This window comes from Perissodus microlepis, chromosome 13, assembly GCF_051167445.1.
Source record: "Perissodus microlepis isolate ML-2025 ecotype Zambia chromosome 13, ASM5116744v1, whole genome shotgun sequence".
In the NCBI taxonomy this organism is placed as follows: domain Eukaryota; kingdom Metazoa; phylum Chordata; class Actinopteri; order Cichliformes; family Cichlidae; genus Perissodus; species Perissodus microlepis.
Genome location: NC_140473.1, coordinates 19,583,348 through 19,605,684, shown reverse-complemented (window position 1 = coordinate 19,605,684; position 22,337 = coordinate 19,583,348). Strand labels below are relative to the sequence as shown.

General features: G+C 42.2%; 1 protein-coding gene across 5 annotated transcripts in view; it reads right to left on the bottom strand.

Moving 5' to 3' along the window:
- Positions 1-616: 616 nt before the first annotated feature.
- ctbp2a (C-terminal binding protein 2a) overlaps positions 617-22,337 on the bottom strand; it is a 79,294-nt gene continuing 57,573 nt past the window's right edge. For 2 of the 5 annotated variants that reach the window (XM_084947786.1, XM_084947782.1), the window contains 8 exons: positions 16,930-17,084; positions 12,426-12,570; positions 11,569-11,775; positions 10,226-10,440; positions 7,781-7,911; positions 7,546-7,673; positions 7,329-7,452; positions 617-2,220 (listed from right to left, as the gene is read on the bottom strand). In XM_084947786.1, coding sequence (XP_084803912.1) covers positions 2,037-2,220; positions 7,329-7,452; positions 7,546-7,673; positions 7,781-7,911; positions 10,226-10,440; positions 11,569-11,775; positions 12,426-12,570; positions 16,930-17,084 — 1,289 coding nt within the window. In that variant the 3' untranslated portion in view covers positions 617-2,036. Of the gene's footprint in view, positions 2,221-6,990; positions 7,069-7,328; positions 7,453-7,545; positions 7,677-7,780; positions 7,912-10,225; positions 10,441-11,568; positions 11,776-12,425; positions 12,571-16,929; positions 17,085-22,337 lie in introns of all 5 variants that reach the window. The other 3 variants (XM_084947783.1, XM_084947784.1, XM_084947781.1) reach the window with 3 other exon arrangements.

The window sequence follows — 22,337 nt, the reverse complement described above, 5'->3', positions numbered from 1 at the left end:
TCATTATCACAAACATACCACCCCCCAGGGGGTGAGAGGGAGATTTCTTTTTTTAATATACATATAAATGCATATACATTATGGGCTAATTTGAATTTTGCACTTAAGATAAATGGATTGAAGTGAGCCATGGCTAGAACCTAGAACATAAAGTGACAAGCTGTGCAGCCAGAGGAGACTGGCAGGGATATTTGGACAATTTTTGTAGTACTTGAATGTTTTATCCCTTCACTGTTCACTGTTTGGATGAACAGTTGGTGATTTAGGGAAAAGCAGTTTCAGGCAATACATCTTAACGCTGTGATGGAACTGTGACGGCAGTTACCGTGCTTCAGTCATAACAATCAAGAAAACACTAATTTTGTTGAAATTTGACAAAAACTTTAGCGTGATCACAGTGTGTCCTTTGCTCTCCCCTTCATACCTACCTGATCGTAGCAATTGGCTGGCAATCCCTGAGAGCCCTGCTGCTGCAGTTTTCTTCCTGTTAAAGGGAGTTTTTCCTTCCCACCATTGCCAAGTGCTTCCTAATAGAAAGTCATCTGACTGTACAACAGTAAGGTCTTTACCTTACAATATAAAAAGCAAACCAAAAAACCTTCCACGGAGCCAATCGATCAATCAGAACAGTAAGTTTTATTTATTGGTTCCAGCTGCACTGTATGCTATATGTTCACCTTGTACAAGAAACAAATACAAATACTCACACTAAAAACCAAACAATCTGCGAGCAGCCGCCTCTTGCTAACGTCACGGGGCTAAAGGGAATGAACGTGGCTGCCGTTGTTCCGAGAGGGCTCGACGCCTCCGAGGGCGCCACAGCTGGCTTTCATTAGAGCAGAAAAACAAGGAGGAAGAAACTATAAGGAGGAGAGGACGCGGTTGGTCACATCAGACTACGATTATATGAACATTTAACAAGGCAATACAAATCTAACAGGAGTGAAAAGCTTGAACATCAAAAAATGTACATTTGATATATAAAAAATACCACAATGGAGAAAGACGTGGAGACGTGAGGAGCAGTAATCAAGACCTATTTTCTTTTTTTCTTTTTTTAAACTTTTTTCTATTCCTTTTTGGACAGAATTGAAGGTTATTATATTGTTCCTGAGTCAGTAAGAGATTTGCTGTTTTTGTTTTTCCAAAAGCTTTCATACTTCAGAAGCTTTTTTCTTTTTCTCCAAAGGTCCTTTGGATGCAAACAGATAATATTTGGGACACTGTTCGCCACTTTAACTAAATAAAAGTACCTCAGTTCAGCAGAGTTTGGAAAAGTTACAACAGGAATACATAATTTAAGTGACGCGGTCCATGTACGATATTTAACCATGAAAGCCTGCCATTTTTTATTCTTTATATTTCCTCCTTTTTGGTTTGAAAGGATGATTTTTCCACATCTACTGCCCCGCATCCCATCTCTTCACTCAGGCGGCCTCTAGCCGGCAAAGATGGAGTGCAGTTTGTTTTTCTTTTCTTGTCTGAAAACTGTAAATCTGTTCATTTTCACACACTGAAGAACAGAAACACAGTAATATAGGATAAAAAGAAGAAAGTCTAAGAAAAAAACTAAACACAGGGTATGTTTGTGCTGAAATGGGCGCGACTGAAGGAAACAGGGTCGTCCTGTTGAGCTTGAGGGGAGGGTTTCCATCCTGCACGTGGCTACTGTCAACGTGTCCCATAAGTCAGGAGGAAATCTCCCTAAAATATACTAAAACAAAAAGTATTGCGTAAATCGAGAAGGAATGAAGATAAAAGATATGAAGGGAGGGGAGATTTCAGATCCGTGTGGCAGCTCATTTGTGTATTAACGTCCACTGTCCTCACTTAGTGGTTTCACAAAAAAAAAAAAAGAAGAAGAAGAAAAGGTGTGAAACGTTGCCCGGCAGGCAGTCTGCTGGTAGGTTCGGATGGCTGAAATCAAGCGTACGTATAGTCGGATGGTTGAGTTGTTAGGTCGCTGGGTTTGTTTGTTTGTTTTTTAGTTTACATCAATTTTTAGTTTCCTCCTCTTCTCAGCTACAGCAGCAGTCCTACGGCTCAGTCATGTGCTCTCTCATGGGGTCGCCGTGTTTGGAGGGCTGGTTGGGGGAGGTGGCCTGTGACGGATGGGTGCCAGGGGGCAGGGTGTGGGCGATGGGAACTCCCCCGGCAACCAACCCCTCCATAGGTCCGGGAATCCCACCGGGGGTGACGCCCACCACGCCAGGAGGAAATCTGGAGATAGATAAAGCGTGATCAGCAGATATGTTAAGGAGCTAACCTTTTAATAAGTGTTATTTTTCACATTTTACACATTTTTTTTTCCATAAAAAACTAATATTTGTTACTCAGGATCATTTCTGTATGAAACTGCATGTTAAAAAAAATCATGATTAAAAACGTAATGTGAAATAAGTAATGCACGATGACGCACTGAGGATGCAAATAAACCAACAGAAACTTAACAACTGATATGCAGTGAACTTACTGAGTAACATCAGCTTAAAAATGTCCAATAATGGTACAAGTGGTACAGGAGCATCATCCTGGGATTAATGTCATGGTACTTTGGGGCTATATAAATATATGCATACAAGTGGTGCCAATGGCTCTACTTATTAAAGAAGCTCCAAGCTTTAACTTGACGAGGCCAAAGGCTGTTTATTTGTCGTTGGTGATCGGGATCTGAAAGGATTTGTTTGACATCATTCACTGGATTGATCGGAGCAAATGGAAAGCCCAAGGAACTGAGTGAAGATCTGAGAAAGAGAACTGTAGATTTCTACAGTTAGAGTTGGAATTGTCTAGTGAAGTCATTTCCAAATAACTGCAGATTATTAAGAGCATCAACATTTATGGATCAGAACTTATTCAGTTGTGTCACCACTTTGCTGAGGCCTGGAAGAAGACCCAAATTGGTCAGAATGTTCAGAAAAAGCCCAGGAACCACCAAGGCTGAATCCCACTGGACCCAGAAGGCGTTGACCAAGAAAGAAGCTCCTGTGCAAAAAAAATGGCACCTTCAAGCTCGACTTAAATTTGCCGTTGCCCACACAGGATGCAGAATGGCTCCTTAAGAAACGTTTTATGATCAGACGAGACAAAGATTGATCTTATTTGGCCACAGAGACGTGAGGCATCTTTTAAGAAGTGAAGGTGAGGCTTTCAACATCACACTCTGAAGCTGTTTTGCTGCCAGTGGTGCTAGAACATCGAACAAACCAGATAGAATAATGACGGAGGAGGACGACCTCCAGCATTACGCTTCTGGACTGGCCTTCTGAAAACCATGTATACTTTTGTGTGTCTTAGAGAAAATCCAAAATCAATTTAAACTGGAACGTTCTTGTTTTGTTTTTTTTTAAGAGTCATCAAAGATGCACAATGATTCCAACCTGGAAAAATAAATCTTTAAAAGCCCCAAATTACCATGACATTCATGCTCATGATGAGTGCGTGTACACTTCTGACCACAACTCTAAATGATAATGTCAGGGGATCTTATCTGAACTAAAAGGGTCATTCGCCCAAACTACAAACAAACAAACAAAAAAAAAACCCATGACAACAACAAAACAGGAGAGATAGGCTGCGTTCACACTGCAGAGCCTTAGTATTCAATATGGATGTAATCAGATCCAGCTTCTTTAAAAAAAAAAAAAAGTGGCTAAACCTTGTCGTGAATTGTCCAGAATGCAAAAACAACCATTTTTGAGGTGAGTGTGTGATCCACTCAGTTAAATTAATCGGTTGTGTGTGTGAGATTAAAGATTAAATTAAAGATTAAATTAGTGCTGTCAGCGTTAATCTCGCGAACATGACGTTAACGCCATAAACGCATTAACGTCCGTTAGCGAGCTAACCGCGCTAACGCGTTGACGCCATGCAGCCCCACGGGGCGATCTGCGTTAACTCACTAACAGAGTTAATCGCGTTAATGTTATGCTAACATAGCTGTTTCGCTAGTCACATAGCACATCACTATATACCAGCTAGCCAAACTTCAGTAACCCTACAAACATCACTGCTGCTTACTTTCCTGTCTTCATGTATGTCAGAAGTGATAGCAGAGCTGTGCCTTTTAATTTGTTTTAGAAATCCCTAAGTCAGAACCTGGTATATTATATTTAGATGGAAACTAGCGAGCTAACTCTCTGCTAACTTCTAACTCCTTACATTTCAGAAATTCTTTTTTCATGGATGTCTGGGTGTTAAACTTCATTGTTACACCTGGTAGAGCAGCCACACTGATCATTTTATTACAGATGAAAGAATTCAGACAGTTTTTTAACTCTCAGTGATCCTGCAGTGATCGTTTGACTTTGGGACCTGCAGTGTAGTTTGGGTCCAGACACTGCTAATGACCAGACTTAAAGACCAAATTTCGGGTTACTTTTTCCGGTCCCAAGCCCAATAAAGGAGCTAGCTTGAAGCGTGACATAAAAAAACAATAATTGCTAAGAAAAGTGTAATTTGTAGTTCTAAATATATTCTAAATGCATTTAGATCGTTTTTACTCACTTTATGTCTCTTCCACGATGTTATGTCGCTCTCCTATGTTGGTTAGGACCACAGTGATACTGGGAATTCCACAGTGTTCACTGTCTTCAGCAACCTTACAAGGGCCGGTTGAAGGGCTACAGTCTTATCATACATGTGCAGTGTTCCTACAAGCCATAAGGTTACCTTGTGTGAGGAAGATGATGATTTACAGTCTGTCTGAGTCCATAGGTTGATGTGCAAGCACATTTGTCCCATTCTCCACAGAGGGCACCTCACAAACACTTAAGTTGCTGTGTTAGAGTGACAGCAGAAAATTGTGAGCGTTACACTTGTATGCGGCTTGAAGTAGGCACACATTGCCAGGGATGTGGTTGGAACGGCTGACTAGATAAGGCCTGGTGTCCAGCTAATGAAAAAGATCCGAAAATGGGGGTGTGGCTGTGCACAGGTGTGCACTTTAAATATACCCCTTTTGCCCTGTGTTACAGAGCTGCCCAAGTGGCTCATGGGAACGTGACAGGCCCTATGGCAGAGATTGAGGACAGAGGGCAGTGGCTCGAATCCCATGCGGACCATATGTAGGGGAAATGTGCTGAAAAAAATTAAAAAAATTTCCCTGGCTCTGAAATTCACCTGCTGTGCTTGCTTAGAAGCCCACAGGCAGCCTACAGTAGATGGGTTCTCTCTGCTTTTTACCGCTGACTCAAAGTCTTTTTTCCATCAATCAATATTGGTTGTTATGGACCGCCAAACACGCCACGCATTGTCGCTTTCTCAATCTTTTCTTCATGTCCACAAACGCTCAATTTTGCCTTCATTAACACAAATTATACATCAAAACATAGGTATTTTTCTTGCCTTTCACAAAATGGCACTGTCATTATTGTAGGAGTTGCCGTTTTCTCGCCAATGGCCTCGAAGCAACACAGTTAAAAAATGTCCACATTCAAAGTATATGGAGACTTGAGTGAAAATGACAGCTGAAATTCTTTAACGGAGGCGTTTTCAACTCGTCATATCTTCTAGATGTGTTTTTCTTTAGAGACCTGAAAACCGCCTTGATTTTTTTTTATTTTTATTAAAGCCTGCTGATTGTTACAGTGAAAGAATGATGTCGACAGCCCGTGTACTTTTGAAGTTACTGAACATTTTGTAACATGAAGAAACAGCAGTTTTCACCTCTCAGTTGTGGTAAACGCTTGAAATATATTATGGAGAACGTGCTTTGGGAGCGAGAGACCCGGGTTGAAATCTAGCCAGTGGCGGTATCTAATATCTTTCCCTAATTCACTTTATAATTACAAATTCTCAACACTTGAACATTCCCACGTGTGTTCTGATCAAAACAGAATGAGCTCTTTAGCGTTTGATTTTCAACTTATCCACATTTCTTTGCGGACACTCCTGCATGTGACAAATACATTGCACAAAGCGCATCTGTGGCTGTGTACCATTCGTGGTGCGTTGGCTCCCTCTACTGGTACGCGCCTCATTCAAATGTCGCCACACATTTAATGCGGTTATGGCGTTAACGTCATTTTAACGAGATTAACACTGACAGCACTAGAATAAATATAAAAGAGAATTTAAACGTAGGCATGTAACATAGAACAACAAAACTACTGTAGCAAACAGGAACACTAAATAGCCATGTGAAGGAGGCTCGTCTCATGCCTGAGATAACAGTAACATTTAAATGTGAGTTTCTCTCTGTAGATAGAAATAGATTTCATGTAATTGCCAACTTGACCTCATTCAATCACAGACTTGATGAGAGCAGGCTGACTACCTCTTATGGCAGGTTTTAGTGTTGGCTGTGCTCACCGCGTAGCAAAACACATATGGAAATGGCCCTAAATTAAACTGGAAAATATCTGATTCTGTGTGTTTGGTGCTGTTCTGAAAAAAAAGAAAGAATTAGATTTGTGTCCACTTTTACCTGCAGTGTGAACCTTTTTTATTTGATCAGATTTTAGGATTTAAGATTTCAGTGAACTGCTTATAGCTCCTCCCAGAAAAAATAAATACAGCAGTTTGGGTGAATTGATCCTTTATTATAGGGCGGGGAAATGTGGGGGGAAACGCTCACTGCAAACAAAATCACAAATAAATATTATAAATTAAGATTTCTCCGCCAAATCCCTTTCTAGATCTTTTATTTTCCCCCCAACTTCCTGCTTTCAGTCTTCCCTCGTGAACTGTAAGAGTAATGGCGCCTTTTTCTACTCAGTCCACATACATAACTACAGATGTACCACGTCCTTACAAAAAACAAAACAAAACATCAAACATTAGAGTGACCCTGTGTACTGCTTTCCACTACTTCAGGGAGGGGAGGGCGAGCCGGGGGAATCGATGGGATGCTGGGTAGAGTGGGTACAGTTACAGAACAGGGAGGTTAGAGTGAGAGGCAGAAAAAGGCTACAGGTTTCACAGGGGTTTTATTCATGATGTTATTCATTTGCCCTGGCCTGTTGGCCAGCAGTGATGGTATTCATTTACCTGGTTGGGAATTAGGTATATAATTTGTCCTGCATTCCCCCCGTTGCTATGGCCTGTACCATGGTTTGGTTCACTCGGCTGTGTGAGAGAAGCAGTTCAGTCTGGTTTAGACAATATAGAGACTGAGAACTTAACATGGGATTCATTAATTTGGGCCAAGTTCTATGTATAAATACGCCACAAAAACTAGGACCCAGCCTATTATGCAGAATTGTTACAAACACACATATGAATATTTAAGCTACCCCTCCCCCACGTATTAAACCTCACTACTGCAGGCGCTCAAAATGACAGGTGATCTCTGCGTTATGCTGGGCTCACATAAATCCACCTCCTACCTGTAGGCGGCACCGTTGATCTCCGGGTGAACTTGAGGCTGCTGCTGCTCCATCATTCCCCAAGGCGCCGTGGTAACAAAGAACTCTTTGTTGACGCAGTTTCGGAGGCTCTCGGGAATACGGCCTGTGTCGGGGCGAGATTGAGCTATGGTGAGCAGAGAAATGAGAAATTTGAGAGCGAGCGTGGGAATGTGTGCCATCTAAGACGTGTTGGTACCGGTTATGGCTCTGCGAATTTCTGTGGCAGCGGCCTCTCTCATCTCCAGCGATGCCTGCTCGCTGTACCAGGCAGTGTGGGGTGTGCAGATCAAGTTGGGGGCGTCTTTTAGAGGACCTTGGGAAAAACTGCTGAGCAGCAAATAAAGACAGAAACGGGGAAGTTAAATACAGGAGGAAGAAAACATTATTTCTATTGAACTGAACTTATAAACAAAGGATGTTGCTGAAAGCACCTGAAAGGTTCTGACTCATGGACGTCCAAGGCGGCGCCCCGTATCCTTCCTTCTTTCAGGGCCTGAGCCAAGGCCTTCTCATCCACTAGACCCCCACGTGCACAGTTGACCAAGAAAGCACCTTGACGCATCTACACACAGAGCAGCACAGCATTCAGTGTTCATCTCTCGATAAAAATGTCTCACTTCAACAAATAACAGCATGCGTGCTTTTGTGATGGCACACACAGAGGGCTGCTGTCACTGGCTCAATGCTGCACGGGAAGCAAAAACAAGGCTTCTGTTAATAATAAAACGGGACACGTAAATGACACCGATGCCTTCAAATTCAATTGCTTTTATGTGATGATTTCAGTTATTAAGGTAAAAAATCTACCTGGCTCCTATGTGAAAAAATTATTCCTGCAATCGAGTGTTTGTGATAACTGATATTGAGTCTTTCACGTTGTTGTGGAGGAATTTTGGTCCAGTCTTCTTTGCAGGATTGCTTTAATTCAGCCACATTGGAGGATTTTTGAACATCAACAGGCTTTTTAAAGTCATTCCAAAACACCTCAATCAGATTTAAGTCTGGACTGTGACTCGGCCACTGCAAACCCAGTCAGAGGTTGACTTCCTGATGTGCTTCACATCACTGAACTTCTGCATAACCCAAGTGTGCATGAGCTGCAGGGCTTAAATTGATAGCTGGATATTCCACTTCAGGATTTTCTGGCAGAGGAAGGAATTCATGGTTCCACCTACTACAGCAAGTCACCCAGGTCCTGAAGCAGCAAATCAGCCCCAGACCATCACACTACCACCACCATGTTTGACTGTTGCTATGATGGTTCTTTTATTGAGTGGGACTCAAACCTTCCAAAAAGGGATCATCAGGATGTTTGTTCGCAAGCATTCTTTTTGGTAAGCAGTGGCTTTCTCCTTGAAGTCTCCCATGGATGTCTTTTTTTTGCCCAGTCTCTTTCTTATTGTTGAATCATGACCTCTGAGGCACACAATGCCTGCAGTTCTTTAGATGTTGTCCTGGGTTCTCTTCAAAATTCTTCTTGCAGTAATTTATGTAGGTTGACCACGCCTGGGAAGTTTCACCACTCTTCCAAATTTTCTCCATTTGTGGATAATGACTCTCTCTGCGGTTCGCTGGAGTTCTAAAGCCCTAGAAATGGCTTTTTAACCCTTTCCAGACTGCAAGATGTGGGAGTGAATGGTGGTGGAACATGATTCTGAGTTTTTATCTTTAGAGTGTGGCCCGAGTGAGAGTTTCTGCAGAGCATGGTGTGATGTGTGGGGTTTTGGGGGAGGGTTTTTTTATTTTTTATTTTTTCGCCTAATTCACTTTGTCAGACAGGTTCTATTTATGTGATTCTTGATTCAGCAGAACTGGCAGTAATCAGATCTGGGTGTGTCTAGTGAAAAGACTGGGGGTTGGGGGTGGAAATCATCACTTAAACACTGCTTTTCTGATTTACTAAGGAGAACTTTGTCTAATATTAAAATCTTTAAATGATCTGAACCATATAAATATGACAAATGTGCAAGTTGGCTGCATTCATGATAATGCTTAAGATCAAACAGCTCAATTTTTGTTTCTGTAAGATAAACACAAGTACTAATATGCGCTTCTGTACTTTTGCAGTACAGGTTCAGTTCTATAGGTGGCAGCAGTGACCAGGAAAAGACTGTAGAGGCGCTTCTTGTATTCTTAGTGCTACAGAGACAAAAACTTGACAAGACGTGTTATACTGCTAAAAAAGAGTTTATTAAATATATAAGAAAGTCAAGTTACTGTGTTCTATTTGGGTCAGAACTATTTAATTTCATTAGAATTTAAAAAATAAAAATAGATTTTCTGTCCTATAAATGTACTGTATATGGTTTGTGAAAAACATGCACCAGACCATACTTTGACTGCACATGCTCCTACACCCACATACTCACATATACTCTGGCAGTGTTTGGGAGACACTAGAAAGCTACAAAAGGACAGAAACAACGTGGAAGAACAGCCTGATTATGTTAACACCCCCTGCCTACCACTTTACAGATGCAGATGGATCCGCATATTTGATTTGTCACAGATTTTTACGCCCCTTCCTGACACAGTCCTCCCAGAGATTTGTGCCTCCACCACCCACCACTCTAAAGAAAAAAACTCAGAATCATGTTCCACCACCATCCACTCCCAAATATATAGTCAGAATTCAGAGATTGTCCAAACACCTGTGTTTCTTTGCTTGATCCTAGCACTCATTAAAAGCTCGCTTTAACAGCCTGTTATTTTAAGCTGCCAACAAAGGAGCGCTGGCAGCCTAGATAAACCCAAGGCTGGCTGACTCGGCTGCTGGTCTGGTCTGAAGCTGTCCTACCAGCCTCAAGGAGAAAGCGCTCCTGCCAAGGCGAGACAATCTCCCTTTACCTCATGTCAGAATTTCCCGGTCCCCCCACCTGTTTGATGGTGAAGTCGTTGATGAGGTGGTGGTTGTGTTCGTTCAGATTGCAGTGCAGGGAGACGCAGTCGCTCTGGTAGAGCAGGTCTTGGAGAGTATAGACTCGCTGCACACCCAGCGAGCGCTCCAAGCCGTCCTGGAGGTAGGGGTCGTAGAAGATCACGTTGAAGCCAAACGCCTTGGCCCGCATGGCCACTGCCTGGCCTGAACGACCTGAGGCGGCCACGAGAGGAGAAAGAGCATCAACTAACCTTACTTTTAATAGGTGTTAGTGAAATGTGTCGGCAGCTGCTTAATGTATTGATAGGAATTCAGGTCAGACATTTAAATATTATCATTAGCTTCTGCTATACTTTGTGTTCAGTGCCTATTATATAATATCAGACTCTGAAGGTGTCCTGATGGGTCATGCACAGGAGGAAGCAGATGCTTTAATCTGTGTAAGACGCACATTGTGGTGGGATCTGGGGAAGTTGTTCTATAAAATTATTCAGTGAGGCAGGGTGCACTATCCTGCTAAAAGAAGCTAGTGTCCTTGGGGAATACATTAGCTATGAAGAAGTTTGTGTACTGTTAGACAAATAGATGGTACGTGTCAAAGAAACATCCACACAAATGCTGGAACTCGAGGTTTCCCAGTCGAACACTGCCCGGAGAATCACACTGACGTCTGTTCTCATCTCGGGTTAAGGTTCATCCAACCAGCCCACCTTTCTTACAGTTTTGGTGCTCATGTGTCTACTGAATTTGCTTTGGGCAGTGGATAGAGGACGACGTTCTCCAGTTATAGAGGGATATGTGTTTTTTTACTTCTCTTTCAGAGCCAACATGAAAGTTTTCAGCATTTTTGCAGTTGTAACTAAATAATCATTGTTATTTACTTGACCTACAGAGCTTACCAAATGTATTAGACCAAAACTTAATGCAAGAATTGTGCCAAAGCTGCACTAACAGTACTGGTAATTACCAAAAATTATTTTGTAATGAATCTGTATTGAATAATCTATCAGTATGTCCAAGCTCTTTAATTAAAACGATATTTTTAAACCTAAAATATAATTGTCATTGTTATTTGTGAATAAGTAGAAAAGTAGACTCTTTTTTTAAATAAGACACCAAATAACAAATAACAGGTCTAATGTTATGCAGAGAATTGGATTCAGTTTGTTTTGTGGTTAATAAATAACAATATAATTTTAAGTTTTTGACAGATTTCGAAAATATTTGTGTTTTTTTGACAGGTGGTCTGTATCATTGGTTTCAATGCTGTGGCTAATCATTCAATATGCACTTTTCAGCTCTGCACGCTTTCTGCAATAAAACCCAAAACAAGCAACTCACCAAATCCGATCAGGCCCAACGTCTCTCCTCGGATCCTGGCTGCTCCCGACGCCACCTCCCGGATCTGCTCCACGCTCTGGACCCGCGTGCCCTCCCGGAGAGCCTGGTACAGCCAGGTGTTTCGCCGGTACAGGTTAAGGATGTGACAAAGCGTCGAGTCTGCTGTTTCTTCTACGGCCGCTGAGGGAATATTACACACTGCAATGCCTGGACAAGGAGAGATAGCAATTTAGTCGACTACTGCTGTAACAATATTGCCTCACAGATTACTGTCACTGCTTTGGAGAGAGAGAGAGATCCATTTGCTAGTATTTTATTTTACGAAATAAATGGCAGGATATTTCTCCGTCTTTACGACTTACTACAGAATAAAATCCCGCTGTGTATAAAACTGAAATATGAATGATAAGAGGATCGTTCTAATTGCTAATTATGCCCACCAAAAGACTGGCAGCGTACTGAAATATAGGAGCGCAAATGACAATAATTAGGATATCACACAAATCCTGTTCTCATACCAAACATATGCCGACGGGGCCAAATGGGAATCACAGGGAGAGTTTGATATCAGTCAGAGCAGCTGCTCTGCATGTGAAATTAGCTCTGTTACATCTACTGTTTACAGTAAACTCCTGTACATATGTGTCGCGTAAACATCGCAAGCAGAGTTTGATTTGGTCCTCCTCCGCGATGCATATTTTCCACTTGATGAATCATCCTTTATGTTTTCTCTTTGTAGTGAATGAGCTAGCCACACGAGCAGATAGGCTCCTTCATTATTCACACCGCGTGATTACGCTCTGCGTCTGAGCCGCCCTGCTCGCAACGCTCATCTTTCGTGTGCATCTGTCCCTCACCGAGCTCCCCGGCAGCCTTGATGTCGATGTTGTCGTAGCCGCTGCCGATGCGAATGATGATGCGCAGCGCCTTGAACTTCTCCAAGTCCTCTCTGGTCAGGGTGATGGTGTGGTACATCATGGCCCCTACGGCCTCATTCAGCACCTGGGGGACATCAGAGAGGATAAGGCCTCATCATCATCACTGCTTATGTCCACAGCCATTATTAGTTGAACATTTTCATCTGCATTTATATTGCTACCCCAATGTCATTACTGTTCTTAATCATCCTCAACCCGGCACTGATATTCAGATGGCTCTTCTGTAACAGCCAACATGAATATGCGTGCTCTCGCTACCTCCCATCTTCCCAAAGTTTATGTCCGCTATTCTTCATCTAAATGCAAATGGATTGTTTATATGTGCACTAAAATATGAGTGATTGCCTTTGTGTTTACTGTACAATGAGTGCTTGCCAAAGCTGGTTTTTGTCACAACACATCCATTCAAACTGTATGCAAACAAGGTTAGAATGGATGCAGGCAGGACAATAAAGTAGACTGACAGCTGCTGAGAAACCCACAAAGTAGATTCTGCAAGCCAAGGGCTGTTAAGTAACCGGTCTGAATTCACATCCTGCTAACTAAATTAACCCTAGCCGAGCCAGAACAGCGCAGCCGTGAATTTCCACAGAGCATTCACAGTGGAGCTAGCTGAAGGAAGGGCTGGGTACTAAACTCAAGGTTAAAGCTCTCCTCGTGCATCGCTCTCATTACTCGAGTAAAGCGGGCCAGCTGGAGAAGGACAAACAGGGATACAAGCTGAGTGTACATGAAGTGGAAACTGTGAGAAAAATTACGTTTTTTTCTGTGGTAATTCATGGCTGTTTAAAAAAGTGCCGCTCTGAGCTGATACATCACGTGCTCATTCGCATTTAAACACAGCAAAGGATCGTGATTATTGCAATCCATTTCAATTTGTGTGGAGATTAAACTTGAAATATGTTTGGAGTTGTGTTTGAAAGGTGAGAAGAAGAATATTTCTGTTTTCAGTCTTTACACTAAACTAAGCCCAACATATCTCTCCTTTAGCCAAATGAAAGCGTGTGCCACTTACAGTCATGTGAAAAAGAAACGGCACCCTCTTTCTGATACATAAGGTTTTATATATCAGGATACACTGACAAATCAGCTGGCCCATATCAGGTCTTAAAATTAGGTAAATATGTCACACATTTCAATCAGGTCATTGCAGAACTTTGATTATTTTCTATTTCAGCCATTTCAGGGATTGTTGTCCTGTTGTATAACGCAGTTTTAGCATGATGGCTTCACATTTATCTCTAGAATACTTTTGTATAAGGAGGAGCTCATGGTTGACTCAAAGACTGCAAGGTGACCAGGACCCAAATCATCACCCCTCCACCACCATGCTTCACCGTTTGTACGAGTTATTTGTGCTGAAATTCAGTGTTTTGATTTGTTTTCTTTATAATTGGTACTGTGCATTGTAGTCAAACATCTCCACTGTGAACATTGTTCCAGACGTCTTGTGGTTTTTTAAGATGAACTTTGCAAACCTAAGCCGTGCTCCTTTAGAGACAAGGGACTTTCCCCTGGCAACCCTTCCAAACAAGTTAGTTTCTGTGTAACACGTCACGCACTGTTGCTCACACCAGGTTATATTTACCTAATTGTATGACCTACTCAAAACCAGATGACTTTTCATTCCTGTCCTAATCTGTAAAATCTTAGAACAGAGAGAGGGTGTAGTTCCTTTTTCACATGACCATAGCTTCTGAGGTGCCGGTAGGCTTATTGTTGGCTTTAAACCAACAAGCTAAGCTAAGTTAATCACCTGCAGCTGCTTCTAGCTCCGAGAGCCATTTTACTACAACAATGAAGCAAACTTCAATCAGTTATTTGACCACTTTCCTCTGCACTTTAAGCACCTTGTTATGCAATCACAGGCTTGGGGCTTCAGAGGAAAGTTTTGAATTTTGGAGTTGGGGTTTGTTGAGTTTTTGTGTCGGAAAGGGAAAAAGGATTGCTGATTGGCAGCTAGTGTGAAGATGGAGTTGATGGAGGGATGAATGTAAAGAACAAATCAATTCACTTCGGTTTTACTTATGTAGCTCCCAATCACAGCAGCAGTTGCCTCAAGATGCTTTATATTGTATGGTAAAGACCCTACAACAATACAGAGAACAGAGAAAATCTAAGACACATCAAGTCAAGCACGATCAATTTTTTAAATAATACATTTACTGCTCATATATTTTAAGACTATAGCTGAACATCTTTGTTTAACGCCCTACTTTTCCTAACACGTGTCAACCGAAAGCTTAAAAATACTAAATTAACCAACATTTCTCCAACATAAAATCTTTTTCTCAATTATATCTGCAAAAGTGATCACTTTTCAATAGAATATCAGCTCCTCATGAAAACTGCAGCTACTTTTATAATGACGTCAAAGACACTTTTAAAGCGCACCACTTTGTATCTTCAGAAATCCAAAGGATCTTCTTTGTCCTTTCAAGGATGGCACTGTTCCAGGGAATACGCCAGAAGTACTTTCTAATAAATTCCTTTTAACGCGTGCTCGGCAGAAGACGAGGTGTTTTTTGCAGGCTTGCAGTTGCACGTTGAGAGCTCAAGAGCTACAGTTTAGTACGGAGTCTTTAAGTGGAGCATAACTCAAACACTGCATCTGCTCACTTCCAGGCAGTCACAGAAAGAGACGGCAGCATGCTTGTGTTTGCACCCTAAGAGTTTGTTTATGTGCACGTGTGTGAACACTGCTTCAGCTCTTGTAGTGAGGTTGTCGGAGGGTGTTTGTGTGTTTAACCTCTGCTGTGCAGTTACAGTCATGGGACCGTTGCCAGCATCTATACTCCCAGGTGGATCCTCTGTGTGAGAAATGTATTCATAATGTCTTACTGGACGCTTTTGTGTGTCGTGTGTGTGTCTGTAAGGTGAAAATAAGGTGAAATATCAACCGTTTGGTTTCTTTTTAAGCATAAATGTTTTCAACAAATTCAATCAGACCCATTTTTCATTACACATTTACAACAACTGAAATATTTTGAACACGGTAGCAAATATGGAAATATGGTAGCATTTTCTCTGAAACTGACATGGCATGAATTGGAAGGCTTCCTTTCCTCTTTGTGAGCGTGAAGACACAAACCCTCCAGCTTGGACTGTAAAATTGCTGCTCGCTGGCTCCAGTGCATAGACAGTAAAATAAGACAAATGTTTCACCCACTCTGGCTGAGAACAATTATACTGCATTTCTATTACCAGCCGCCTCCTCCTCCTCCTCCTCCTCCTCGTCCTTATTTAACAAAGCAGCACTTCAGCACCCAGTGGGATTAGAGTCAGTGATGAAACCATTATAGCTGAACTGGGAGAGTGGAACAAGCCAGTGGGCTGAAATATTATTAAAACATTAGAGAGGAGGAGACGGAGAGGGAGTAAAGAGATGATTCTACTGCACTCGACTGAGAGCAAATATTTCAAGAAAAACATTAAAAGTCCACGCTGTGTCAGTATCACAGTCTGTGCTCCTGCAGATACTGCCACTGGGGCTTCTACAAGTGTTACAGCGAGGAGCATCACCTTGCAAGAAAACGTCAATAATTGGTCTGACATAAATCTAATATGTAGTGCATCTTAAAACTGTTAGATGTCAAAATATGGAAATTATGAGGAGGAAGAGTCAAATCTCTTAGGAAAAAAATGGAAAATGTTGGGCTTCTTTATTCAGTTAGAACATAATAATATAAAATACATTATAATATAATAATAATAGACACAATGGCCACTTAGGCCAGTGAGCATACCTTGCTAATACTGGATTTGATCCACTTTTGCCCTCAGAACTCCATTAATTCGGAATGGCACAGATTCGACAAGGTGTTGGAAAACCAAAGTTCAAAAGCCCAGTTTGAGATGATTTGAAATTTGTGTAATGGGACTAACATGGCCAGCAACAGCAATACTCAGATACTATTGAGTACTGGTCCCAAAGTGTGCCAAGAAAGTATCCCTCACACTATTCCAACACTATGAGCAGCCTGAAACACTGATACAAGGGAGGATGGCTCAATGCTTTCATCTTGTTTACAGTAAATTCCTACTATCCAAAAAGAAACTGAGACTCATCAGACCACGTGACATTTTTTCCAATCATCTACTGTCCTATTTTGTCGAGTCCGTGTGAACTACAGCCCCTGTTCCTGTTCTTAGCTTGCAGGAGTGGCACACGGTGTGGTCTTCTGCTGCTGCAGCCCATCTGCTTCGAGGCCATTCTCCTCTAACATCTGGAATCAACAAGGCTTCGCCCAAAGAACTGCAGTTCACTGGATAGTTTTTGTATCAGAGCATTTTCTGTTAACCCTAGAGCTCGCCGTGTGGAAGAATCCCAGTGGAAAACCAGTTTCTGAAATAGTCAGACTGGCACTAACAACTATGCCCCGTTCAAAGTCACTTAAATCCCCTCTGAAATCTGACGGTGTACCTTTTCATGTATCTCCTGCGTGGACTGAGCGTCACAGAAAGCCACGGTGGCCAGATCTTTGAGGATGGGCATCTCCACAGTGCAGTCGCGCCCATCCAGCAGCGCCACCAGAGGGCGCGGGTGCATAGGCCCGTTCATAATCTGGGGCCGAATACCTGCAGGGAGACAGAGAGGAGAAGGAGTTAATTATTTATGTTTGGCACACACCGTCAAATGAGCGAAGTAAGAAGCAGGAAAACGCAGGGAAATCCATGTCGCAGTGGGAAGTGCTGGACCGGTGTGTGTGTGGGCTGTGATATCAGTGGCACACACACACACACACACACACACACACACACACACACACACACACACACACACACACACACACACACACACACACACACACGTGAGTAAGTGAGATACACTTAAACTTGACTTTAAACCACTGTCATCATCTCCCTTACCTGGCAACACTGGTTGATAACACACACTCGCACCCACACACCAGCGATATGACTACCCCCCTGGTCTCTTGCTGTTATCCACACTGTTTCCAGGCAACAGGTCCTTTCACCCTGTGAGGTCATCACCTCCATTATCCTATCACCATACAGAACCCAGCAGGCCTTCACTGTGTGAATATCTGTACCTTCTGGACTCTGACAGCGCTTTATCTGCAGTAATTCAATTTAAACTTGATGCTCCTCTCCAGGAGTTTGCAGCTGGTCACTGAGACACTATACAGTGGCCTGTTAGGGTAAAAAAAAGTGAGTGTTCTACTTTAAACACTTTCCTGAAAATCAATGCGATGATCTCTTCTTTGGGTGATCATAAAACAGCGCGGCTTCTATTAAGAAAAACAATCTGACACCGTGGAACCAAAGTCTGGTTAAAAGAGGGAAAAGGAGGGAAAAGAAAGAAGGAGGAGGGGGGTCCACACACCATCACCACCACTCTCTGGCTCCCTGCTGCCTGTTGTCATGGTGATTAGAGGATTTGGGCAGGATTATGAAATATTTTATTTAGTGGCATCTGCGCTGGTGGTGAGGACGTCCAAGCCTGCTCGCGCAATGTCTGTCTCTCTAACTGCTCCATAGCAAGGACAGTGTTTGTGACCTCCACAACTACACCATGTTAACATATGCACTGCAGGCAGATCACAAGAGAGTAATGTAAAGCAAACAAAAAAAAAAAGGAAGACGTGCATGCAGCAGTATTTCTGCGCCAGCAGGCTTGTTTTTTGGGTTTTTTTAATTCTGGACAGAAGACAGCCTTCTGAAATTGTATTTTCTTTTCTTTTAAGGACCTGGAAATAAATTTTCTCAGTCAGCTTGTTACTGTGTTTGACACAAACCCAAACACTTCTGCAAAAGTTTAAATAGCCTGGGCATTTCTGTGCATTTTTTGGGGGGTGGGGGGTGGGGGGGACACTTCCTGCAGGTGTAAAGAGTTGGGGGAAGCTCTCTATCAATGATATCGCATTTCTCTTCTTTTTTGGAATACATGGCAGCTTGGCAGCATCGCGGCTCATTGGTTAGCACTCTTGGCTCACAGCAAGAGGGTCCTAGTTTCAAAAGCAGGCAGGGCCCTTTTCTCTGGCAGCTCTGGTTTCTCTTGCAGAAATAAAACCAAACATACTTGTTTATTGCCACCGTTGTCGGGCCAGGCTGCTCTTACAAAAGAGATTCTTAATCTCAAGAATTTCAAGAAAAACCAAGAGTCCAATATTTATCTGTCGAGTTGAGTGTTCCCACTTTCATCTATGACTGGTGACCAGAAGAATAAGGCTGCGGATACATGCAGCAGCAAATGAGCTTCCTCCAGAGGGTGGAGACTGATAAGGAGGAGTAGACCAAGATCCTCACCCAAAGGGAACCAGCTGCAGTGGTTCAGGCATTGGATAGGGCTGCCTACTGAACATCTCCTGGGTGAGGGATTTCAGGCAGTTCCCACTAGAAGAAGACTCTGGAGCAGAAGTAGTACACTTGGTAGACATTATGTCTCTCAGTCGGTTTGAGAAGGCCTCAGCATCTCAAGGGAGAAGCTGGAGGAAGCAGCTGGGTAGAGGGTGGGCTGGTGCTTAGTGCCCTGCACCCAAGACCCAGGCCCGGATGAGTGGCAGAAAACGGACGGACAGATGGATGGATGGAGCTGTGTGTTTTGGCTGCTGCCATCTTGGATTTTTGAAGGGACAGATCTGAAGCATAAACTGTTTAATCATCTATTTGACTCCAACTGGGAAGATAATTACAAAAAATATTGTGAATAATAAGATGTGAAATCAGAGATTGAGACCATAAACTCACCAGGAAAGTGTTTAATGAGGTGATAAATGAAGTGAACATTAGCATCAGTTGCTCGCAAACTTTTATACACTCATATAAAGTCGCCCCCAGCTGGCCGTTAGACATTTCTACAGCGGCGTCACTTTTCAGACCGCATGTTGTCAAGGTATGCAGTGCACATGCACACATGCAACAGGAGGAGTAACTCATGGGGAATTCAATGACTGCACACATGAGCTACTTTCAACTGCTCACAACAACATAGCATGTAGCTCAACATGTTTGGTTTGGCAGAGTTTTACACTGGATACCTTTCCTGATGCAACCCCGAAGGGATTTGTGACTCTGGCTGGAATTGGACTTGCAATCTTCTGCTTGCCAAGCAAATGCGCACGCAGTCTATACACATAAAGCTACACAAAAAAATGAATAACAGCCTGTTGTTCTACATCCAACATCGAGAAATGGAAACTCTGGGTTAATTTAAAAAGGAGCTTTGCAGATTGTCGTCACCATCCCAGCTCTGGCTGTGATATTAGCTGACATACAAACACGTGCATGTATTTTTATGGGGTTATTTAATCTAACACTCTTCTCTGGTTCTATCGCTCTGTTATACTCAGTGAAATGTCAAAATAGGGAGTAAAACTGCAGTAAAAGGAAAAACTTGAGACTCTGTATCATCATATCTTTAAAATTTAACAGCTCAAGTGGATTGCCTATTTGTTGGATGGATTTGAAGACAAGACTGATTACTTTTAAAGCTCCGGATGGGCATTTAAAGGAGCAATACGCCAATCTTTCACCTCACAATTGTATGAAATCTTCTGCAACCCCGGAGGGAAACGAAAGTGTGTGACATTATTAACAGAAGGCATGAGTCACAAACTCAAGAAGCGGGGTATAAAAGAAGCGGAGTTCGCAGGGTGGCAGGGTTTAATGAAAGAGGCTGCAGAGTTGCATTATGGGAAAAGTTTTCTCCATTGAGGCCTCCGTTGCTTTGATTTTAATAACGCTTTTCAAAATCTGTTTCTTCTGAGCTCTAACTCTATGAAAGTACAGCACACAGGCCTCCCCCGTGGCTCTGTTAGCGAGCTCAAACTAGCAGATTGATTATAATCTGTTAATAGCTGCTTGAAATTCACTTTTATAGACTTGTTTAGATGAAGTGATTCTCTGTTAGTTATTACTGCCATTGTTTTGCTGGTGATTTTTTTTTTTAATGTTATTGCTTTGGTTCTATGTTTTATGTTTTGCTGAATTTATGAGTTTTACAACAGATATATGAGCCACTTTATAACTCAGTTTCATAAAATACTTTGGAGATAAAGAGACAGTTTTTATTATATTCTATTATATGACAGCCATTACTAATATTATTACTGTGCAGCGCTTTGGGGATATTATTGAAGCAATATTATTTGCAAATGTGTGCGGACAGTTGTGACTATTTCAGTCTGTATGTCTGTATCTGATTTGTGAATACAAGCGAAGATCTGGCTTCAGATTAAAACTGTGTCACTTGAAATGTGTGCAATCACCAATAATATGTTTTGTTGATGTGTATACAACTTTAGAAAACTGTAAATGCAGTCAAAAAAATAATTAGAAAACTCTAACTAATTAGTATCAAGAGCAAATGATAATTATTAGTTTCCAGCAAAGACACTTATGTCGTCTTTCTATAGCCAGGGTTTTTATTTTACTTCACCTGCATTCTGCTTCCCTTGCGGTGGATCTACAGCCTGTGAAAGTGGTGGAAGTGTCTAGTGATTTAACCATAGTCCTGCTGGGCTGTAAAGGTAGATAGTATATCAGATAGTAAAATTTCAAAAGCAAAAAGTCAGGCACCAGTCGCTCAGGGCTAGAGACCAGTTGGTGACTGCCTGGCAACCACTGGTCGCCAGGGAAAAGTGAGTATTCCCCAACTTGCTGCAGGTGAAATCAACTGCTAAAACTACAGACAAGTATGCTTTGACACCAGTCAGCGACTGTCCCCCTGGTAAGCACCATTTACTAAGGAAAAATGTGCATTCACCAACTAGTTGGCAGTTGCTTACTGTCACTAGGTGAAATTGGTGCAAAGGAGCAAACAGTGCTTCGCTGAAAACCTCTTTGTAATCGATTTGTTCACCAGCAGACTGCAGCGGTTGTTTGCATGGAAGACACCTACCAAAGCCATCACAAGGAGATTTTTGGTGCAGCTCCCTCTTCATGACTGGTTTTACACAGCGATTACCAGCAGCAACCACTCTGCCAACCAGTTCAGGGAATACATATATTCTTCCCTAGCGACCAGACATTCCCAGATAGATGCCATCTGGTCTGCAGGGTTTTGTGACTGAGGAAATTGGGGAACTGTGTTAGCAAAGGCTGCGATAGACTGTTTTGTCTCTCTTTTCTGCTCTTCTCGTCCCCTGACTCCTCATTGGTCAAGCATGGCAGTTCCTCCCTGGGAGTGGTTCTACTGGAGGTCCCTTCCTGTTCAAAAGGCGTTCTTCCTCCCCAGTGTCACCAAATGCTTGCTAACAGGGGATCATCTGACTTTTAGAGTTCTCTAGTTTACCTTACCTGTCGTAAACTGACAGTAGGTACTCTAAACTGAATAAATATCACATGCTCTTAGAAGGTGAGTCACTAGGTAATTCCTGATAGCCCCTCCATCTAACTTTGCTGTCATAACTGAGGAGCATAGAAAATGTGAAAAAGTGTCTTTTGTTAGCCTTTGAAGAAAAGCATTCACAATTTTCACTCATAATAAAAAGACACACAAATGTTACACACACATTGAGAGGCTTGTCCACTTAAAATTCTCAGTACACTAAAAATGAATATATCTTTGAAAAGTCTCGCACATATTTAATATATATTATGTTTTACACCCCTATTAAGAATTCCTGCTGAAAGCAGTACTTGATACAAAGTCCTCAGAAGGTATAATCTGAAAAAAAGTGGCTTCACTGTGTTTCTTCAGAGTACAAGATGAAAGCTTTTATTATTCTCACCGGATGGACTCATTTTGTATGTGTAGGTGTGTTTGATGTGTGTTAGCGAGGTAGGTCCAGAGAGAGGACTCCAGCTCGCCAAACACACCTGTGGCTCCACAGCTTTCCCTGCGCCTTTCCTCATCACACTCCTGCG